The following is a 21,057-nucleotide window of genomic DNA, read 5'->3' on the forward strand; positions in this document are numbered from 1 at the left end:
TTTCAATCATAATGCTTTATTACAGAGTCCATAACATTCGAAGGAACCCCGAGAGAACAATATGGTGCCGAGGGCAGCGACTTCCTACTGCTTTGTAACGTACGATCCGATCCGACTGCTATCGTCACTTGGTATGTCAATTCCACGATCATTCCAAACGGTAAGTTACGGACTAAATACGTATTGCGAATAAAGCAATTATATATCTGTTTCGGTTTTTTGTTGATTAGTACGAAAGTTAATTGCAAAAACATGATTTTTACTGCATGGATTTTCTCGCTCAGGACCACGTCATACTGTCACGGAAGACGGACTCTTGATCAAAGGACTGAGGCGGACTGACAGCGGCAACTACACGTGCCAGGCATTTGTGGTCACGCCCCATAATTCCCAAATGAAGGATATGCACGTGTGGCTGGATGTACACTGTACGTGCCGCGAAGTTCATATAATTACATTGCATACACAGGGTGCTTCAGAAGCCCTGACCTCTATTGAAGATAAAAAGATTGAAGATAGAGACAAACGGCTTGTGAAGCACTTGAAAGAGAAGGTCGCAAATTTTTCTTTTAATTACTACAAAAATTTAGACATACACACTTTCAGTGTTGCGGGGGATGCCATTTAGCAGCGTTATTCAAACTCTCTGAATCCGAGAAACAGTAAAATATTTTTAAAGACCAGTAATATTTTCGGGGAGCCAAGTTCACCCGCTACTTTTCTGCATGCATTTAAGTTTCAAAATTCCCGTATTTTTCTCGACAAATATGGTCAGCCTCAATATGTATGTATATATTTAATAAGAAAACATCTAAATATTTGAATATAGAAAAAAAATCACCAGAATTTATATATCAGAGTTCGCAATATTATGTCTCGATAACGGACACCAATGAGAGAGGCCAAAAATTTTGTCAGCAAATTGGTAGTTTCCGCTATACGAAGGTACGATATATAGTGGAACCTCCCTCAACAGACACTCCCCGTTAGAGGACACCTCCCGTTGATAGACATTTTTCTGATCCCCGCTTTTCTGGAATATAGCTTTAATGTATTTATGTTATAAACCCAAGCTCCTACTAGTAATTATGATAATCCGTCAATTAATTACTTGATTAATTGAACATAACTATGGTCCAGGATGCTGATTCCGAATGTTGGTTTTGTTTGCACATATTAATACGTGTGAAGAATCTCAATATAAATGATATGTTGCTATGAACGTTTTATTTTCTCCTTCACACTTTTTTTGATTTAATTTCCATTGCAAAATATGTGAACTATCACGTACGGGTAAAAGTAATTAATTGGTTTAATGAAGATAAGAGAAGTTATACATTTTTCTATATATTCATCAGACTTTCAAATTTATTTGGGAATTATGTATAACTCCCGTAAAAAGTGATAAATAAAGTGAAATTTAATCAAACTTTATTTATCGAGACGATTGGTGATCATGCATAACCACCGTTGTATCGCTTTTACACATAGCAACATATGGGAACCAGCTGCACCCGAAGCCGAACATCGTATAAATGTGAAGTTCGTTCGTATAAACGAGGTTCCACTCTGTATCTTACCTTCCTAATAGCGAGCACTCCCCGTTAGCGGACAAAGGTTTTGGTCCCATGGGTGTCCGTTATTGAGGGGTTCTGTGCCTGGAGACCTCATTTATACGAATTTCACATTTATACGACGTTTGGCTTCCCCGCAATTGGTTCCTACATATTTAAATGTTAAAATGTTATCGTGCGTAAAAGTGACTTTCCTGTGATTATGCATAATCGCCAATAGTCTCGAAAAAGGAAGTTGAATAGTTTTACTATATTTATCATATTTATCGGCGATTATACATGATTCCAAAATAAGGTTGTATATAACACACTTTTCTTCTCTCCTACAAATCAATTATTTTTACCCGTCCATGACATGCGCACTGCACATATATTTTACATTAAAAATTAAATTTAATTAAAATTTGTGTGAAGATAAGATAAAAACATTCATAGAGCAACATTATCACAGTCTTGTAATATTCTTCACAAGTATTGACAAAGAAAACCAGCATTGACATGCTAATTCACCATCCTGGACCATAGTTATATAGAGCAATTTAAGTAATTGATTGATGATTCTTCATGTTTACCAACACCAGCATGATGTTATTTGAATATGATAAATTCTCGGTTTATGACCAAAAATGAATAAAGTTTATAAAAAAAAACAAAAAAACATTAGAATACATTTACTTGAATTTACTGTCTGCTAGTGGGGAGTAAAATACATTCGTGTGCAAAATCAAGAGAATTTGAGGCATTGTGTGAATTTGAGGCATCGTGTTGGACGGCCGCACACCCCTCCATGTGCTTGACAGAGGGTTCCCGACTACTTTGAGGTTAGGACTTTGTATAGTCCTATGTTCGGCTTTTCAGGGGCGCAGTTGGACCTCGGTTCTTGCCCATGGACGACCACGCTCGTCCACATCGGGCTCACCTGGCCAACGATTATCTGGAAAGTGAGGATATTCGGCGTGTAGGTTGGCCAGCCAGATCTCCTGACCTAAACCCTATAGCACCGGCATCTTCAACCCATTACTCGCGATAACCACGGTGCTCCCTGAAGTCCCCAGAGTGCTCGATGCTTGTGTGCAATTTCGTGCTCGCGAGCACTTGATTAAACAAGGAATGAAACCATTTCATGCATTCGTACTTGCTGTGAGGGTGCTTTTGTTTTGATGATGGGTACGGGCAGTGCTCGCGAGTAGAAAAAGGTTTTCAAGACCTCTGCTAGAGAACATACCTGGAACGCTCTTGGGAAGTCAATTCCATCTCGCATCTCCCCCCCCCTCCTCCTCCGGGAACCATCCCGGAGCTGACAACTGCGTTTCTGCAGGAGTGGGACCGATTGCCTCGGGGTCTCCTCAACTGCCTCGTGTGCAGTATGTCATCGCGCTGTGCGACCTGTGTGACTGTGAGAGGGGTGCATACCCCATATAAGACCCATTTTCGGTTCGATCTCGCAACGTGGATTTTGGACTTTCCTCAATAATGAGCTTTACTGACACTCATGAGTGCGCACTGTGGTCTTTCGCATGTTGCAACTCTTTCCCTGTCATAACTGCGTACCAAATTTCATGAAAATCTGCCCATTAGTTTTTGGGAAATTCGACATACTGTGCTAATTCTCTTAATTTTGAACACGAGAGTACATTAAACCCCTATTTCACGGGACCGGGAATCAGAAAAGTGTTCATTAACGGAGAGTGTCCGTTAGGAGAGAGTTCCACTTCATCACAAAAAATAAATATATTTTTATGATAAAAATTCATAAGTTTGGAGAGAGTTACAAATTTTTCCTCTTCTTTCATATCAAGGTTTTCAATATTTTTCTTCCTTTCTCACAAATTAGTAAATATTATGAATCGTATTTCTCCTCATAATTGAAAGCAAGACCACATGAATGTAACGAGGATTAGAAATACAAAAAAATTAGCATAAATCACGATGAAAGAAACAATTAAATTCCAACTAAGAACACGGTTACGGAAACCCTTTTCCCTTCTCTTTTGAAGTTCTTAGATACTGTATATCCGGCGATATGTCTCTAATGTTTAGATCATTATACTAATGAGTTATTAGACATAATATAGTATGTATATATATATATATTGCACCACTACATACGCGATTTTCACAGACAGACCCGTCTGGCACAAGCCTCACTTGGAAACTGCTTACGGGCTGGTTGGAGGAACGGCTAGACTTGTCTGCGAGGCCCATTCCCAGCCACCTCCGGACTTCGAGTGGTTTCGAGAGCGAGCTCTTCTTGGCAACAGCAGGATTTATAAGATCCATAACAACAAGTGGAAGAGCATACTGCAGGTAATATTAAGCACCGAGCCTTCTGGAATCAATAATGGTATTGACAAAGGCCATTTAAGAAATTATATGTCGGATATGGGCAGCATGTGATTTATTTTGGACTTGATAACCAGGGCTCGGATTATATGCACTTGCATATTTTTCTTTTTCCAGCATTATACAAATGCAGATGCAGGGTCACAACAGGCAAAATGCTGAACGAAGGATTTATGGAAAATTTCTCACCAACAATTCACCGACAACCATCTACTGCTGAGAAAATTCACCGCCAAACATTTCATCGATGGAATATCCGCCGACAATTGTTCGGTAAAAGTCAGTGCCAGCAATAAGTTGGCGAGGAATGACCGAGTGAGTGAGTGAGCAGATGAGAGTCATAGTGAGGGACCCAGGGGTAGACTGAGTGATCTAGTCCGGGAGAGCCATAGTGGTAGCAAAAGTGGCAGAGTGAGTGACCTAGGTAGCAAGTGACACAATGGGTAGCCTAGGTAGCAAGTGACGGAATGGGTAGCCTAGGTAGCAAATGAGCGACGTAGTGAATAAGTGATCTATGAAGTAAGTGAGTGACACCTGGTAAACAAGTGAGGACCAAGGGAGAAAGTCAGTGACGTAGTGAGTGATGTTTTCACTCACTCACTAGTTCAATATATGTTCATCCATTTATTCACTCATTCACTTGCTAACTCAATCGCTCATTTACTCGTTCATTCACTCCCCGAATTGGTCGGTGAATTTTCCTATCGTGGACTATCCTAGCATGCTGGTGAATTGTTGTCGATGAATTCTCCGGAAAAGATGTTCTTGATAAATATGGATGCCATATGTTTCTAAAATGCAGCAACCCAATTGCAAGTGCTATTATAAAAAACTACAAACACATGATAAAATATAATACACTGTTCATAAAGAAATATTTAGGGTTGCCTTAGAAAAAGCCTAAATGCTTAGAACGTGGTTCGAACCATCAATATTCATAGTGAGAGCCACGTGCTCTCTAATGACTGCGTCACAACTGATAAAACAAATCTAGCAACAAAAAAAGCCATAACTATAATCAATAGAGCCTCTCATTATATGCAAATGCACTTGCATATTTTAAATGCATGTAAATGCATGACATCGGAACATTTTCAAAATAAGTTCATATTTCTGTATGTTTATTGAAGCTCATTCACTGTTTTGATCATTTTGTTTCAAATAAATATTTCTCATAATATCGGGGTTATTTTTTCTCGCGTGTGGGATTTAGTGAGTAAATAGAAATGTTTGTAATTTTTGTTATCCTAACATAAACATTTTCATTGTAACGCTATTTCTAGAGACACAGCGTCAAAATCGTTCAGTTCCTTCAGAAATAGCGTCAAAAATCTTTTGTTACCGGTATTTGGTAATTGAGCAGCCACGACTAACTAGCTATTAAAATGCCTGAATAAAAATTATGTAGAAGTTATACATGCTTATGTGGGGATAATTTTTTATGAATTAATAAGAAAATTAATTAATTATACACTAAGAAATAAAAAAAAATATCCATTTTGAAAGCGTATCTGATTTTATTCTTTTACACATGGTGCTTGTTTTTTAACTTTTATATTTTCCCATTTTTTGTATATATTTTGGAATTTTTTACTTTTTCAGGTTATTTAGGCATTTCAATTTGGCATTTTGAAGTGCATATTTTAGCATTTTTGAATGCATATTATGGCATTTTTGAATGCATATTATAGCATTTTTGAATGCATATTATGGCATTTTTGAATGCATATTTTGACATTTTGAAGTGCATATTTAGCATATTTAAATGCATATTTTGGCATTTTAAGTGCATCTTTTGGCATTTGAATATTTTTAGAGCATAATTCGTCACTCTTTACGTGCATATAATCCGAGATCTCTTAATGACAATTAAAAAATTTATAGCATAATTTTTAAAAAAGATAATTTTATTAAGTGCTGATTTTATTTTTATTAAATTTTAAAATATGGTTTGTTAATTTGCTATTTCTATCAAAATTTTATCATCAGGTGAAAATATATGATCATTCGGCGTTTGGAAATTACCTTTGCGTTGCGAGTAACGCTCTGGGTGAAGTTTCGAAATATGTATCACTCTTTGAGGGAGGTATGTTTTATAATTATCATTATTATTATTTTGAAATGATCACGAATAATTTCTATGAGACATTTACAGGGTGGTCATAAAATAACTGTGCCGATATGCGAGCCCCTAGCGGACACAGAAACCAACAAATGCGAATGAAATTCGAGATATAGGTGTTCCCAAGTATGCGCCTGAGACGACACCCGATCTAGCTCTTGCGGTAACGGCCACAATGTGGAAAAAATTACAAAAACTCGAATGGCAACAACACTACTTTTATGCATTGCAAAATGATCAGCGTATTAAGGTCTTGCCGAGGGGATGGTGCGTTAGACGCTCGGTCTTCAAATCTGCGGAAATCCCTGACCGAGCATCTATCGACCCAACCCCGCGGTGCCGATCTTTGCGTGCGCCCGTGTTCATGGTGTTACAAGTATCATTCCGTCATCCCGACACGATTTATTTTATTTTAAATTGCATATATGTTGATCATTTTTAAATACATAAAAATGTCTGTTGCCATTCGAATTTTCCGAATTTTTTTAGTTGTAGCCGTAATCGCAATAGGGTTCGTTAGGGGATCGCACATTGGCTAAATTATTTTACGACCACCCTGGAATTAGTTGGCTTAGATTGCCCTCGGTATTTGTGGATTTAATGTAATTATGGTTTTCGTATTCACAGTTTCTTCCCCATTTTTCTGGAGAATACCGTTATAGTGCTAATTTTCGTATTGTAAGGAAACACAGTGGAACCTCGATATAACGATATTCTGTGGATCAAGACAACATAAATGCAAAAACAAAGGCCACGACAGGAAAAAATGCCGAAAGAGGTGGTTCAAAAAAAAAAATGTCCATAAAAGATATGGGTGTCGAATATATATCTAAACTATATCAAAAGTTACATCGTAGAGCGAATATCGTTATTTCGAGAGGCAGCATTACCATCACCTGCCATCAAATTTGTGCTGTTGTTGGCATCTTTTCTAAATCGGTGCTGCGCTTTTGAGTACTTATTCATCGCAAAAAGATAATAATTGATCAGTTGATAAACAAAATTCAATTTTGCTATTGCCCCTGTAAGGGAGTTCACCTTAATACAATCCGGTGTACCGCACAAAAAAAAGTAGCGATAGCGAGTACTTCATCAACTCTTTCGTGGTGATAGTGACGGACTCGCATCTCGATGACCCGGGTTCGAACCACACTATCACCACAGTGGTGGTCGGTGGAAGTAGATTTCCCGCAGTTCCCAACTTCAAGGCGCGAATGCGAGTCGGTCTCCCGACAAAGTCTCGCCAAAATTTAAGCTAAATTAGTCGAAACACGATTGGAAAAAATCCAATGAATGGAATATTTTGTTATTTCCATAGTAGATCCAAACAGTGATGGTGCAGATTCTGAACCCATATTTGACGGGATCGTATAACATGATCATAAGTTACACTTAAATCTGTTGATGTACGTTTGAATATTTTTGAAATTTCATTCTATATATCGTCTGTGAAACACTGTAATTAGACAAACATTATGAGCTACACCTTCGATTGTTTCCACAACCTTGACAATACATAATGCAGAATATCATATTAAAATTCCGTAATGATATAAGGAATAGATTACTATTAACCATGTTTCAAATGCAAGTGAAATGTCAAACATTGCAATCTTCGTAAAACGCGTTTAAATTTTTTATTCACTGTTTACTTGTATGTGAAAACTCGACCGAAAATTAAAGTGGACGTAACTTTGATTCTCTAAGATTCGTATAAACGAAGCAAGGCCTGCTTTGGAATTACAACAAAAAACAGGGCTTTCATAAAAAAGTACAAAATAATTAAAAATCGATATTCATCTCCAAAATGACATTTTCAACGTAATCGGATAAATTAAAATTTTAAATCTCAAGCTGTCATCTCGATAAATACAGTCGAATCCCGTTTTAACGAATACCTTTATAGCGAAAAAAATCTCGTTTTAACGAACACTTTCCTGATCTCCCAGTTAAGTTTTCATAGGAACTTTTGCAAAAATCTGGAATTCCTTTACAACGAAGTGATTTTTCCGGTCTCTTGGTGTTCGTTATATAACGGGATTCGACTGTACACTCGACATACGTTTCTCCCTTTCTGTAAAAAGTATGTGTGCGTGTGTGAAGCACTTAACGAGTTTCGCAACTGGGCGACTCAATTCTTTAATATCATTACATCAGTGACACACTGTTTTGATGAATATTTATGCATTCTCTATCAAGTGTTAAAAGATCCAGAAGCTGATTTTTAATTAAATTAAAGCGCACTCTGCAGACACTAAAATTGAAATTACCATTCAAAATTAACCCGCGTCAGATGATTTTAATAAAAACCGACTTTTATTTTGCTCTCCCTACCACATTCGCACACTTTCGATCAAATTAGAGTCACGGGTGTATTGATTATGTATGATTTGACTTGACTCAAACTCCTCGCGAGAGTCTCTAGCCACGTTGAGTTAATGGTTTACCGTGTCTTTCGGACAAAATGAGAAAACTTTTATTTTCCTGGGCTCGTAAACCTTTTAATTTAGCTTCTCTCCGATACTCTTTCTCGCTTTTTTTTTTCTTCTTCTTAAACCTAAGGGCTCCCCCTCTCTTTTCTCTGCTATTTTACCCGGGCGTTCGTTCGGGGCGTTCATATGTTCGATTCCTCACAATGCATAATAGATGTCTCCTTTAGCCAAGGGAAAAACACGATAAATAAATAAATATAAAAGCGGGGGAGAGAGAGAGAGAGAGAGAGAGCGAACACACACACACACACCACTGCCGCAAGCGGTGTATCAATAGCCGTAACCGCGTTACCTGATCAGAATTTATGTTTCGATAGTTGCTTACGCAGCTGAACTTCCAGTCTGAGAAATTAAGCGGGAACTTATTTGATTTAGGAGGTGTTCTCCTACTTCACATAAACATAGTATCCTTTATTTACTGCCAAAATTAACTTTGATGAATTAGTCAAGGGAATTTATATTTCTGTCAAAAGACCAACAGACTAAAATCTTCACGTGATTGTACTTACTATTCAGAAAACTATAGAAATACTATTCAGATTTTTGAATACATAGCGATGGATCACTTAATTATTCATTCTGCTTTTAAGAACGAATTCGATAAATGGAAATTGAACGAATCTGTTAATCACATCCTAAATCCTACTAGTTTGAATATCACTTCTTAGGCACTGTAAAAGTTTGATAAAATAACTTTTACAAAATTTGAAAAGAAAAAAAAAACGATGAGTCTATTGGTTACATTCGCTCGAATGTAACCGATACGGTAATTGACTGGATTTTTCAAGTTTTATAGAAGAACTTTTATCAAGCTTCTATGGTGTATCCCCACCTTAGTCTTAGCGTTATTACACCTTAGTATTAACGCTCTATAATTGCTTGCCCTCTTAAAAATGGATTGGAAACAAATGTATAAAAATGTATGTAAGCTGGGACTGATAGCATGTGAATCTCGACACAACATATAAACTATTTAGAGTGGTCTTTGAATTACTTATACAATCACTTGTTATGGGTAAAATACATTTTGGATGTTTGGATTTATTTTACTGTTATCTATAACGTGGGAAAATTTCCCTTACCAAAGTTAAATAGTTGTTACATCGAATAATATTTCCAATTCTCTGAATTTGGTGCGATTTCATAAATCTCTGAATACGCGAAATTTCACAGCTCTAATAAATAACAACACGAGCAAGGAACCAACGCTTTCTAAGTAAAAAAGTATAGACGTATTTTGCATTGAAATGACGCGGAAAGATGTATATATAAAAAGAAGAGGAATGAAATTGATATATTAAGTTTTATGACCACGTATTTGTCATGCGCATGGTGAGCAAAAAGTCCGTAGAAACTTTAAAAATGAATAAAAACCGGAAAAATAACCGAAATAAAAAACGGTTTGCAGGGTCAGCATCGCTAGGTCAGGGGAATTGTTTTTAAGATAGGGAAAAAAAATAACTCAAAAATAGCCGATAGGTGGCACTGACGTACACAAGTTTAAGAAAAGCTACGCAAAAAGAATGCCTCAAAATCGTTTATTACAGCAGTGTGTGTTCCACATGACCACCAACACCACAGGGGATACACATTGCAGGCGAGTCACAATTCCAGCAACGGCAGAGTGCAGCAGGTCCACATACATGGTTTACAACGGTGAATTGGTAGTGGATTAAGAGCGCAAGTTCTTATAACCATATTTGCATATTTCCACAGTCTCGTTTGCATATTTCCACAGTCTCGTTTGCATATTTCCACTGAAATAGCACATACCAGTGCCACCTATCGGATATTTTTTGAATTATTTTTTCTTGTCTAAAAAAATTTAGTGTGACGGTAACCCCTGCAAACCATTTTTTATTTCGGTTATTTTTCCGGTTGTTATTAGTTTTTAAAAGTTTCCACGGACTTTTTGCCCACCCTACAGTATATTCAAATATGCGGCGGTCCATGCAGGTGTATTAAATTGTATTTAAACTTATATATGTGTTTTATTTTTCACGTAATTGCAATTAAATGCCGTCTCCTCACGATGAATAGTTAATGACTCCTTTAGCCAAAGGAAAACCAAGATAAATTAATGAATAAGAAAAGTTAACCACCGCCACTTCTACAAGCGTAGTATCAATAGCCCTAACCGCGTTATCTGATCAGAATTTATGTTTCAATAGTTGCTTACGCAGCTGAACAGGATTGAGAAATTAAGCAGGAACGTATTTGATTTAGGTTTTCCCGTTTCACATAAACAGTTTTCTTTATTAACTCTGCAGAAATTAACTATGATGAAGTAGTCAAAAGGGAATTGATATTTCTGTCAAGACCAATAGACTGAAATCTTTACGTGATTGCTGTCCCTAAACTCTCTAGTTTAAAAATATTCATATACTGGTGAACGAATTTGAATACGTGGAGAGGAGTCTGTGAAATATCCATCTTCCTTTCTAGAGCAAACTCAGCATAAATAAATAGAATTGATCTGTTTGAATGGACCAATAAACATCATAAATTCTATTAGTGCAAATATAAGGTCTTAGTCTTATATAACAATCGTTTATAGTTCACGCACATAGAAACGCATTGAAAACAAAAATGTATACATAAAAACACATGTAAATTGCTCTGTTAGGATATTATTATTTGAAACACCACATTAGCACCGCATATTAATTACTTATAGTGGTACGGAGTACAGATGACTGCATACCAAACGAAGATAATTGGAAAGAAAAGTCACATTCCTCTGTAGGGAATCGAACCACCACAGAGGAATGTGACTTTTCTTTCCAATTATCTTCGCTTAGTAACCAGTCATTTGTACTCCGTATAATGAGTGGAGAGGTTCATCGTTTCGTTCTATTTATAGTGGATTTTTTAGTTATTTACAATGACTAGCATTTATTTCACTGTTATCTAAGTGCTGAAAAACTTTACTTACTTGCACTGCCAAAACTAACTTTGGTGAAGTAGTCAAGGGAATATTTATATCTCTATCAAGACCAGTGCACTGAAATCTTAAAGTGATTGTACTTCCTAAATTGTCTCCCATTTAGAAATATTCGAATTCTGTGAATCATTCTTAATGATATAAATGAATTGTCCATCCTTCTTTTTAGAATAAAATTGGTAAAAAAGTGATGGACTGAATCTGTGTAAATGAATTAATTTACATCCTAAATGTTAAAAGTGTAAATATCATGTCTTAGTCCCCATGGTATAAACCAAGGGTGTTCAACCTTCAAGAGAGTGCGGACCAATTCATTGTTTGAAAATGCGTAGCGGGCCACTTAATTAAGCGATCCGGGGGGGGGGGGGCTATTACGCTGATGTCGTTATGCCCGCTTTTCAAACGTGTTTGGGATTTGCGGTGCATTGTGGGATAGATTGATTTTTCTCACAATCTAACTTGCGATCTCCGTCATCGTCATCGCTACGCCAAGCGTTTAGCTAACGAGGACTGGAAATAAGTCGATGAGTTCGCGTTACGGAACGGCCGGTTAAACGAAATCATCATGGCCGCTTGAGGTATACCATTTTCGATGAAGGCGACGGCATCAAAGACAAATTAGCAGAATTGGAAATTATTTACTCATTATTAATTCATGAAGTTGTTCATTATGATGAATAATAATTCCTCCGTGAATTACGTTACTTAATTTAGTATCATGTTCCAGAGACAGCATTATCATTTGAAATGTTGTATAATTACACATACTGATTAGAAATATTATTCACAGTGATATACTTTACTATATATATATACCTCGTTATAAAAATAGTCGGCGCTACGATAAATCTCTCTACAATTTTTCTTTTCTCAAGTAATGCTCGGAAATGCCTTTATTCTAATGTTAAACTCCCCTCAATTTAAGGATATTTTTTTACTGGTAAATCTCGCGATATATTTTCAAGACATTTTGAAATCGCTGCAATGTCTTTTTCTTTATATCTCGTTCCAAATCGACTTCAATATATTTTGTATCTCGTCTCCAGGTTTTTTCTTCTTTTTAATTCGTTTAACAACCTCGATATTTTGTAACGCATAATTTTTATCAATGATAGTGTTAATGTTGAACTGGAAAGGTGCTGCTTGAACACTTACGTGAGCTGGAACTTTAGCACGGTTATCCGTAAATTTATCGCGGGTCACTCAAGTGATATTTAAATGTGCCGTGGGTCACTCAAGTGATATTTAAATGTGCTGTGGGTCACTCAAGTTGTATTTAAATGTGCCGTGGATCACTCAAGTGATATTTAAATGTGTCGTGGGTCACGCAAATGATCTGGGAACATGGTGCTTAACATTTAAGGTATTTGAACTGTGTCAATAGCAGTAAGGACTAGTAAAGGGTGAAATACAGGCTATTCCAAATTGTTTGCACAGCGAATTTCTCTGCAACCGTTGACTTTCAACTAAAAAAAAAGTTGTGAAATCATGTGAGGGTACTCAAAACGTCTCAAATTTCCCAAGTGGTCGTACACATAAGAAAATAGAAAAATAACTTTTTATGTAGAAGACCATGCATGCTGAAACTTGAAATTGATGAAATGTGGATACGGCAACAAGAATTCAATTACAAATATCGCATATATCTACGTGAAATAACTTTGAATCTTCAGCATATAATTCCAATTATTGAGGGTATGGGGGAAACATAATGTCCAAAGTTGTAAAAATTATTGTAATTCAAAATAATTCTTACTAGTCAAAAGAATGGTAGAAAAATTCAATCGTTATTGATTGTGAACAAAAAATAAAATGGTCGAGCTCATTCAATTCAAGTGCAGTCCCTTAAACTTGTCAAAACTGTGTGATAGTGTTGCCAAATACTATAGTGATTTTACATATTTGATATCTCGATAAAAGCTGCATTTAAATATGTTATTTTTTTTTGCAAATGAGATTTCAGAGCCGTGTCTACATTTTAATAGTTGGGAATTTTTTAGCACAAGGGGGAACGTATAAAAAGTGAATTTCTCATTTTTTTTTTTAAATGTACGACCCAAAAAAATTATACTTTAAATAACTGCACGTGAGCCTACGGAAACTGCGAGAGGAATATAAAAATAGTACATAAAAATTTACATGGTAAATACTTGGTCGAAAAACCCATTACGGCATACATGCTCAAACATTGGCCCAAGGGACAAATGTGGCCCTCGGAGTAATCTGATGCTGCCCGTGACGTCAAACATGAATTTGCCGGACGGAACTAAGCGGTAGTAACAGTTCACAGTAGTTCAGCGTCATGTGGCTATTTACAAATCACTTAAGTGACTCTTGGACATGTCCAGATCACTTAAGTAAAGCGTGGCACAGTTGCAGTGCACTTAAGCGGCCCGGGGTACAGTTCAACATCACTTATGTTACACGCGGCACAGTTCCAAATCACTTGAGCGGACCACGTACAATTCCACAAGACTTACGTGACCCACGGCATGTTCCAGATACTTTCAACTGACGCGTGGAATATTCGCAGACCACCTAAGTGACAACGCGGCACAGAGCCAGAGCACTTAAGTGACCTGCGGTACATTTGCAGATCACTAATATGACTTGTTGCACAAGCCATATTGTGCGCAAGTCAACTGCGCACTTAAGCGGCCAACGCTGTGGCTCCATATTGCTGTGGGTCAAGTTATAAGCGGCACAGTTCCAAATCACTCAAGGGGCCCATGGCACATTTCCACATGTCTTAAGTGACCAGCAGAGCATTTATAGATACATTGATGTTACCTATGACACATTTACAGATAACTTGATTGACCTCACGGCAATGTTCCAGAGTACTTAATCGGCCCACGACACGTTTTCAGATCACTTTAGTTATTCGCGTTAAAATTTCAGAGCACTTCAGGAAACTACGATACATTTCCAGATCAATTGAGTGACATGAGCACGTTTCAAATCAATGAACTGGCCCGCACTCTCCTAAAGGTATTGCACCTTTGTATTATACAGGGTGTTTCAAAAAATGATGAATCACTCATGGCGGCGGTTGACAAACACTTTTGCGTTAAAAAGGCCGCACACGCATACACTAAGATCACATGCATACACTCAGCAGCCTGCGGTGCATTTCCAAAACACTTATATGGCCCGCGGCCCATTTTCAAGCCAATGGAGTGACTCGTACTCTCCAATATGTTGAGCACCCATGGTTGCACGTACGATTGAATAGTAACCATAATCCAATGACGCTTTCTTTCACAAAATTTGATACGAAAAAATACAACACAATATTTTTCAAGTAATAATTTTGTATAACGAATTCGCATGCCGCAGCGCCGTATATGCTCCTTTGAGTATTTCGTGAACTTTTTTTGGAAAGACCGTTTTTTTTGTTTTTTTTTTCGCATGAATAAAAAGCTTATCATGAAAGTCGGGTGATTTTTCTGCCCACTGGTTTGTTTCTGGAGGTTTACGGAAATTTTGGTCCCGAACATATCGCCTGCCTTGACCGTCCATAATCATCCCACGTATTTCAAGAAATGTATACGCATTCCTAGGGATACACAAGCTTACCGCGCATTCTAGTAGTACACAAACTTTCTACGCGTTTATAGGTTTATGCAAGTTTCCTTGCATTTCTTGATGTACACAAGCGTTTTGAACACTTCTAGCGGTACGCAAGCGTTTTGAGCATTTCTGATAGTACGCAAGCGTTTTGAGCATTTCTGATAGTACGCAAGCGTTTTGAGCATTTGTAAAGGTATGCAAGCGTTTTGAGAATTTCTATAGGTGTATCCAAGCTTTTTCGATCATCTGTGGGTAGACGTGCAAGTGTTGTGAGCATTTCAGGTGTATGCAAGTCATTTCAGCATTTCATGTGTATGCAAATAGTTCTAGCATTTTTAGGTGTTCGCGAGGGTTTTTAGCATTTCTAGGTGTGCGCAAGTGTTTGAGCGTTTCAAGGAGCACTCATACCATCTTCTCATATCTTGACTTAGTAATAAAAACGGTAGTTGTGCATGTATGCACCAACCAATTCTAGGAAAAAACTTTGAAAACCACTTGTATTTCATTCCACCACATTCCATTTCATTTTCAGCCTATGGCTATGAGAATTCTCGAATGCGCAAAGACCGAAAAAAATGTGTTGAAACCTTCTTTAGATCAAATCACTGCTTATAGAAACTTTTAACCAGCGAATCACGTTCCCGTCAACTCATACCCTTGACGATGTTCCGATACCGTCACATTTATGCAAAAAGTTACACGTGTGCTACAATTCGTGATCCTCTATGTTCTTCCACCACTAAAAACACGTATCGAAATCATATTTTTTTAGAAATACTGATGTAATTTTGTCTTAGCATATTTTTAATTGAAACAATTTCTTCTTCGGTACCTCAAAACTCCACCCGTCACCTCAGACATCTCTGCTTCCAAACCTACATTTTTCCTGCAGTCTCATATGACTGAAATTCGGGACTTCCATGCTCTCTCAAACATAGGCAAATTAGAATATATTCAAAATAAATCCGCCCGCTTCATTCTTAATTGCTGGTCATCTTCTGCCTCCGTCACTGAACTCAAGCGCTAACTCAATATGCAACCGCGTTTCACCAGTGGATATATATCTCTCGATTAACCTTACTTTTCAAAACCCTTCACGGCCATTTCCATATCGAAACTTCCAATTTTCCAACTCCAGTTTCATACTTTTCAAAAAGAATTCACCATTCACAAAAATAGAAACCCATCTTTGCATCCAAAGATTGTTTCAAATTTATTTTCTTTCCTCTAACAACTGGAACAACCTCCCGTCAAATATTATTGATTGAACAAAAGCTTCTGATTTCCTTTGTAAAATCAATCGTCTCTGTCAAACTTCACCACCGCATTCCCTTGTATAGGCCTCGGCCAAGCAATATTGTATAAATAAATAAATAAGGCTATAGACATCTCAGAACAAAAAAACATGTTCTACTCTATACAAATAAGTAGGCCTATAGTTTACGTATAGATCTATAATGCATATAAAATAGGATATAATCATCCGTAATAGATACTACCACCACACCATCACTTATTCAAGAATTTAACAGAAAATGGGATATTTTCTATATCGCAGAAACGCGGGAAAAATTGATGTATTCATTGTATTTTCACTGAATATGCCATGCATTGTTTATCCACACATAAGAGATATTTGTTGCTTTGCTGTGTATTTTTCTCAGTATATCCCAAGAAGCCGAACCTCACGCTGTCCACAGATGAGCCAGGTAGCCTGGTTTTGAAGTTAGAACAACATCCTTCCGACCCACTTCCCGTGCTCGGCTACCGGATACAGTATCGCCTCCAATCCGAAAACTGGAACAAAGCCAAAGAGAATTACGTGTATAAGGGTAAGGATGAAAAATAACACAAAAATAGGCTTTTACATCACGCAATGTAAATTTTTTTTTTCCCTGTGTTTTATATTTCTAGAAAATATCCATTTCCCACGGAAAAAAAGTTTCCTTTGATGCCATATTATCAATCTTTTTCCTACTATTTTGTTATTCACCACTTCTTCTGTTGATGTGGGCAATAAATCATTGTGTGGGTCATTATACATTTGGAAAATGTGAATTCGAGTTATCTCTAGGATTATCCCCACTTCATTACTTTCATGTTTATTTGGTTTTGAAATTTCTAACACATCTTCGACGTATATGCAAGCAATAAATATTCATATTTTTACACACCGATTTGCATGGAAGGTTGTTTTTGTATGTGTTCTTCAAGAAAAAAAATATTTTTATTAAATTTAAATTTTATTATACGTATTTAAACTTCGTTTGTATGACATATATGATAAATGTAATGATAATTTTTCTTCGTAATTACCTATTATATGTAATTCTATTAGAGTACACAGGGTGTCATAGAACGCCACCGTAAAAATCAGCGGGACGGAGTATCATAATAAGTAACACGTCAAAACAAAAAAAAAATGGTTGGCAATGAAGTCTAGCGTCGCAAATGGCTTTTATGTTCAGCACATGCTAACGTGGAATTTAAGCGACTGGTGCCAAAAAAGGGCTAAAGTAAAAAGGTCTTATAACCTTGTGAGTAAGAGGGAAAACATATTTTTTCCTCCACACACTGTATATGATAGATAAATAAAATGAGACGTTATTATTTTTTTTATTACGCATTGCTTGTGACTGGACGGAAGAAATTCAACGGTCAGACGCTCTTAAATATGTGTGGCAAGTTTGCTGTATTTTGGCGACTTCTCGCGTTTGAGTATCTTCGGATTCCCAAAATAAGTAGTTTGCGACCCTAGGTGCTATTGAAGAAACAGGTTTTTTCTTGGGGTTTACTGTAATCCCTCTTATTTTAGTTGTAACGTAGATTTTCTGAGAGAGCCTTTATAAACGGGAGGAAAGCGGGGAAAAAAGCCAGCTTCTGTTAAAAAGGTAACAACAAAGCTTCCAATAAAGAGAAAAGAGGTGAAAGGAACAGGGAATGCTGGAATGAATGTCTAGGTGTGTGTCATTGTGTTAGGTCTAGGACGAGGGATCTCGTCCTGGACCTAACAGGGACCTAACGAGGGATCTCGTCCTAGATGGTTAACACATTTTTTAATGACATTTGCGCAACCTTTTGTTAAAATTTTTTCAATTATTTTCCACACATATTTTTCTATGAAATTATAATTCTTTTTCGAAGTTAAAAGACCTATTTAGTGCCATCTCATTTTTTATAAATAAATTTAAAAAATTGCTTACAAATAAATTTAATTTTTTATGACTTTTCAAAAATGAACATTTTGGAAATTTTATCCTGATTTTCTATGTGCAAAAATATTTTTCCATATCCATGAATGAAATGAGTTTATTTCAAATATAAAAACATATTTCATCTTCCTTAATTTCTTCTAAATCTATAATTGTTGATTATTTCAATTAAATCAAGTTAACTAATTATAATAGTTAAACGTTAATATATTGGAAATTTACATAAATTACAAAGGAAAAACATGCTGAAATTTTAAAATTCTCAAATAGGATTGTACCCAGTTATAACATATAACAAAAATTGGTCATGAATCAGACGAGCGGTCAAAATTGGCTAAGGTGATGTGTAGTATTAGTATATAATGTAATTTTCTTTTTTGTCACCCAGTGTACGGATCATCTGATAATTTTAATTTTTTTTTTATACATTTTCCTTTTCAGATAAAACACTGACTCTGCAGGACCTGGCATTCGAAGAAGTGTACGTGGTTCGAGCTAAAGCTAGGAACGCGGTCGGCTACAGCAATTACTCAGACGAAATTTCTCTCAGAACTATGGGTCCCATAGCGGAGACAGTGCTCGACAACCCGGGTGTGTCATCTCTGTCGAACGCAGCCTCATCTTGTTCTTCTCCTCCCTCATCCCCAAACTTCCAGTCGCTGTCTTCAATAGTCGGCGTCACTTTGATCTTGTCTCTGCGTCTTCCAATGAGGAGGAGGAAAAGACGCCCATGAATATATATCATTTGGACATTTACAATTCGTTAATCGAGCTTCAGTTTTATCCAGAAAAAAGAAGGGGAGGGGGAAAAACAAAATATATTCATAAATATTAAATATATAAATAAATAAAAAAATATATATATAACTTGATGGTTATTGTTCTGTGAGTGTGGTTATTGTTCTCTCTGGCCAAAAACGTATTCTGTATGTTGTCGTCGTCAAGTATAATGGGTGTCTGTGATACAAGAAGATTACGAAATAAACGCTTGGAAAGTTAAAATTGGATCAATTGAGAAAGCTTTTGAGGTGTTTCAAGGAATTTCCAAAACCGAACAAAACTGTGAAAAAAGGAAATGACGGAGGAAAAAAAGAAATGACCACCAAAGTTTGACTGTAATAATAATTTCTCTCGATCCGAATTCGAGCTTCATATTGTGCACATCAAAAGTTCTCTTGCATTCATTAAGGACTTGGACTTTATTTTGGACAGTGTCTAACAACTCTGCAGCTCTTTCATGTGTATAATCAGTAAGTGTACATATCCATAAATATATTTAATTCAAGTGGGTGTTACAACACGCGTTGCACAAATATAATCACTGGTACCAAAATGTGTTTGAATATCAATTGATCCGGAACTAGGTTGATATTCGTGTCAAATCCTGTAAAGATAATTAATATTTTCTCAGTTGGGTTCGGGTATTCTTCAGTCAATATTGATCTATAATTGATTATTAAAAATAATGAACTATTATAATAGTAAAAACTTGGATTTTTTTTTTTTTTTGCAGGCTATTAGCAGCTTAACGTAATATTATTATATCTATCAGATAAAAACTGTTCACCAATCAGACGTCGATCCATGCCACAGTCTTTGTATGTTTAACAGTTTTTCATACCAGTGCAAGACACATCGTCCTAGAATAGATAGAAGATATGAAATCAGAACCTCTTCTCTCCTCATCATCGCGAAATTTCATTGGCTGACTGCATGACTAGAGGTTTTTTCTTATTTCTTTTTCAGTATTTTTTCTTCTGCTGGTCATCAGTCTTTCTTATAGCGTTGGAAATTTGTAAATATTGTTTCTCTAGAGTTCATGTGGCAAGGGAAGAGATTCGGTTCGAGGCGGGTTAAGATAATGCAGTATTACATATCCCGGGGGCAGGGTGGTGGATGTAGTTGGTAACGAAAAGGGAAACCTTTCCATTATTCTATTCTTTTTTTCTTCTTTTCCCGTTAATTTCTTTCCTTATCTTTTCTTCTTCTTTCCATTCATTTTTTTACTTATATTTTCTTCTTTTGCCCATTCATTTCTTTTCTTTTCTGATTTTTTCTTCTTCCAATTCATTTTTTTCTTATTTCATCTTTTCTTCTTCCAATTCATTTTTTTCTTATTTCATCTTTTCTTCTTGCAATTAATTTTTTTCCTTCTTGCAATTCATTTCTTTCCTTATTTCATCTTTTCTCCTTCCAATTCATTTCTTTCCTTATTTCATCTTTTCCCTTCTTCCGATTAATTCATTTTTTTATTTCATCTTTTCTTCTTCCAGTTCATTTCTTTCCTTATTTCATCTTTTCTTCTTCCAGTTCATTTCTTTCCTTATTTCATCTTTCCTTCTTGCAATTCATTTCTTTCCTTATTTCATCTTTCCTTCTTGCAATTCATTTTTTTCCTTCTTGCAATTCATTTTTTTCCTTCTTGCAATTCATTTCTTTCCTTATTTCATCTTTCCTTCTTGCAATTCATTTCTTTCCTTATTTCATCTTTCCTTCTTGCAATTCATTTCTTTCCTTATTTCATCTTTTCTTCTTGCAATTCATTTTTTTCCTTCTTGCAATTCATTTCTTTCCTTATTTCATCTTTTCTCCTTCCAATTCATTTCTTTCCTTATTTCATCTTTTCTCTTCTTCCGATTAATTCATTTTTTTATTTCATCTTTTCTTCTTCCAGTTCATTTCTTTCCTTATTTCATCTTTTCTTCTTCCAGTTCATTTCTTTCCTTATTTTATCTTTTCTTCTTCCAGTTCATTTCTTTCCTTATTTCATCTTTCCTTCTTGCAATTCATTTTTTCC

General features: G+C 36.2%; 1 protein-coding gene across 1 annotated transcript in view; it reads left to right on the top strand.

Annotated features, from left to right (window-relative positions):
- Positions 1-20,306, top strand: part of LOC149083981 (limbic system-associated membrane protein-like) — a 98,855-nt gene extending 78,549 nt beyond the window's left edge. The window contains exons 4-9 of the mRNA XM_089234343.1: positions 26-160; positions 285-428; positions 3,697-3,881; positions 5,907-6,003; positions 16,713-16,880; positions 18,702-20,306. Of these exons, the coding sequence (XP_089090469.1) occupies positions 26-160; positions 285-428; positions 3,697-3,881; positions 5,907-6,003; positions 16,713-16,880; positions 18,702-18,994 (1,022 nt within the window). The 3' untranslated portion in view covers positions 18,995-20,306. The remainder of the gene's footprint in view (positions 1-25; positions 161-284; positions 429-3,696; positions 3,882-5,906; positions 6,004-16,712; positions 16,881-18,701) is intronic.
- The last annotated feature ends 751 nt before the right edge of the window (positions 20,307-21,057 follow it).

This window comes from Pholcus phalangioides, unplaced genomic scaffold (assembly GCF_987345545.1).
Source record: "Pholcus phalangioides strain wild (caught in Gottingen) unplaced genomic scaffold, Ppha-v1.0 ptg000008l_1, whole genome shotgun sequence".
NCBI lineage: Eukaryota > Metazoa > Arthropoda > Arachnida > Araneae > Pholcidae > Pholcus > Pholcus phalangioides.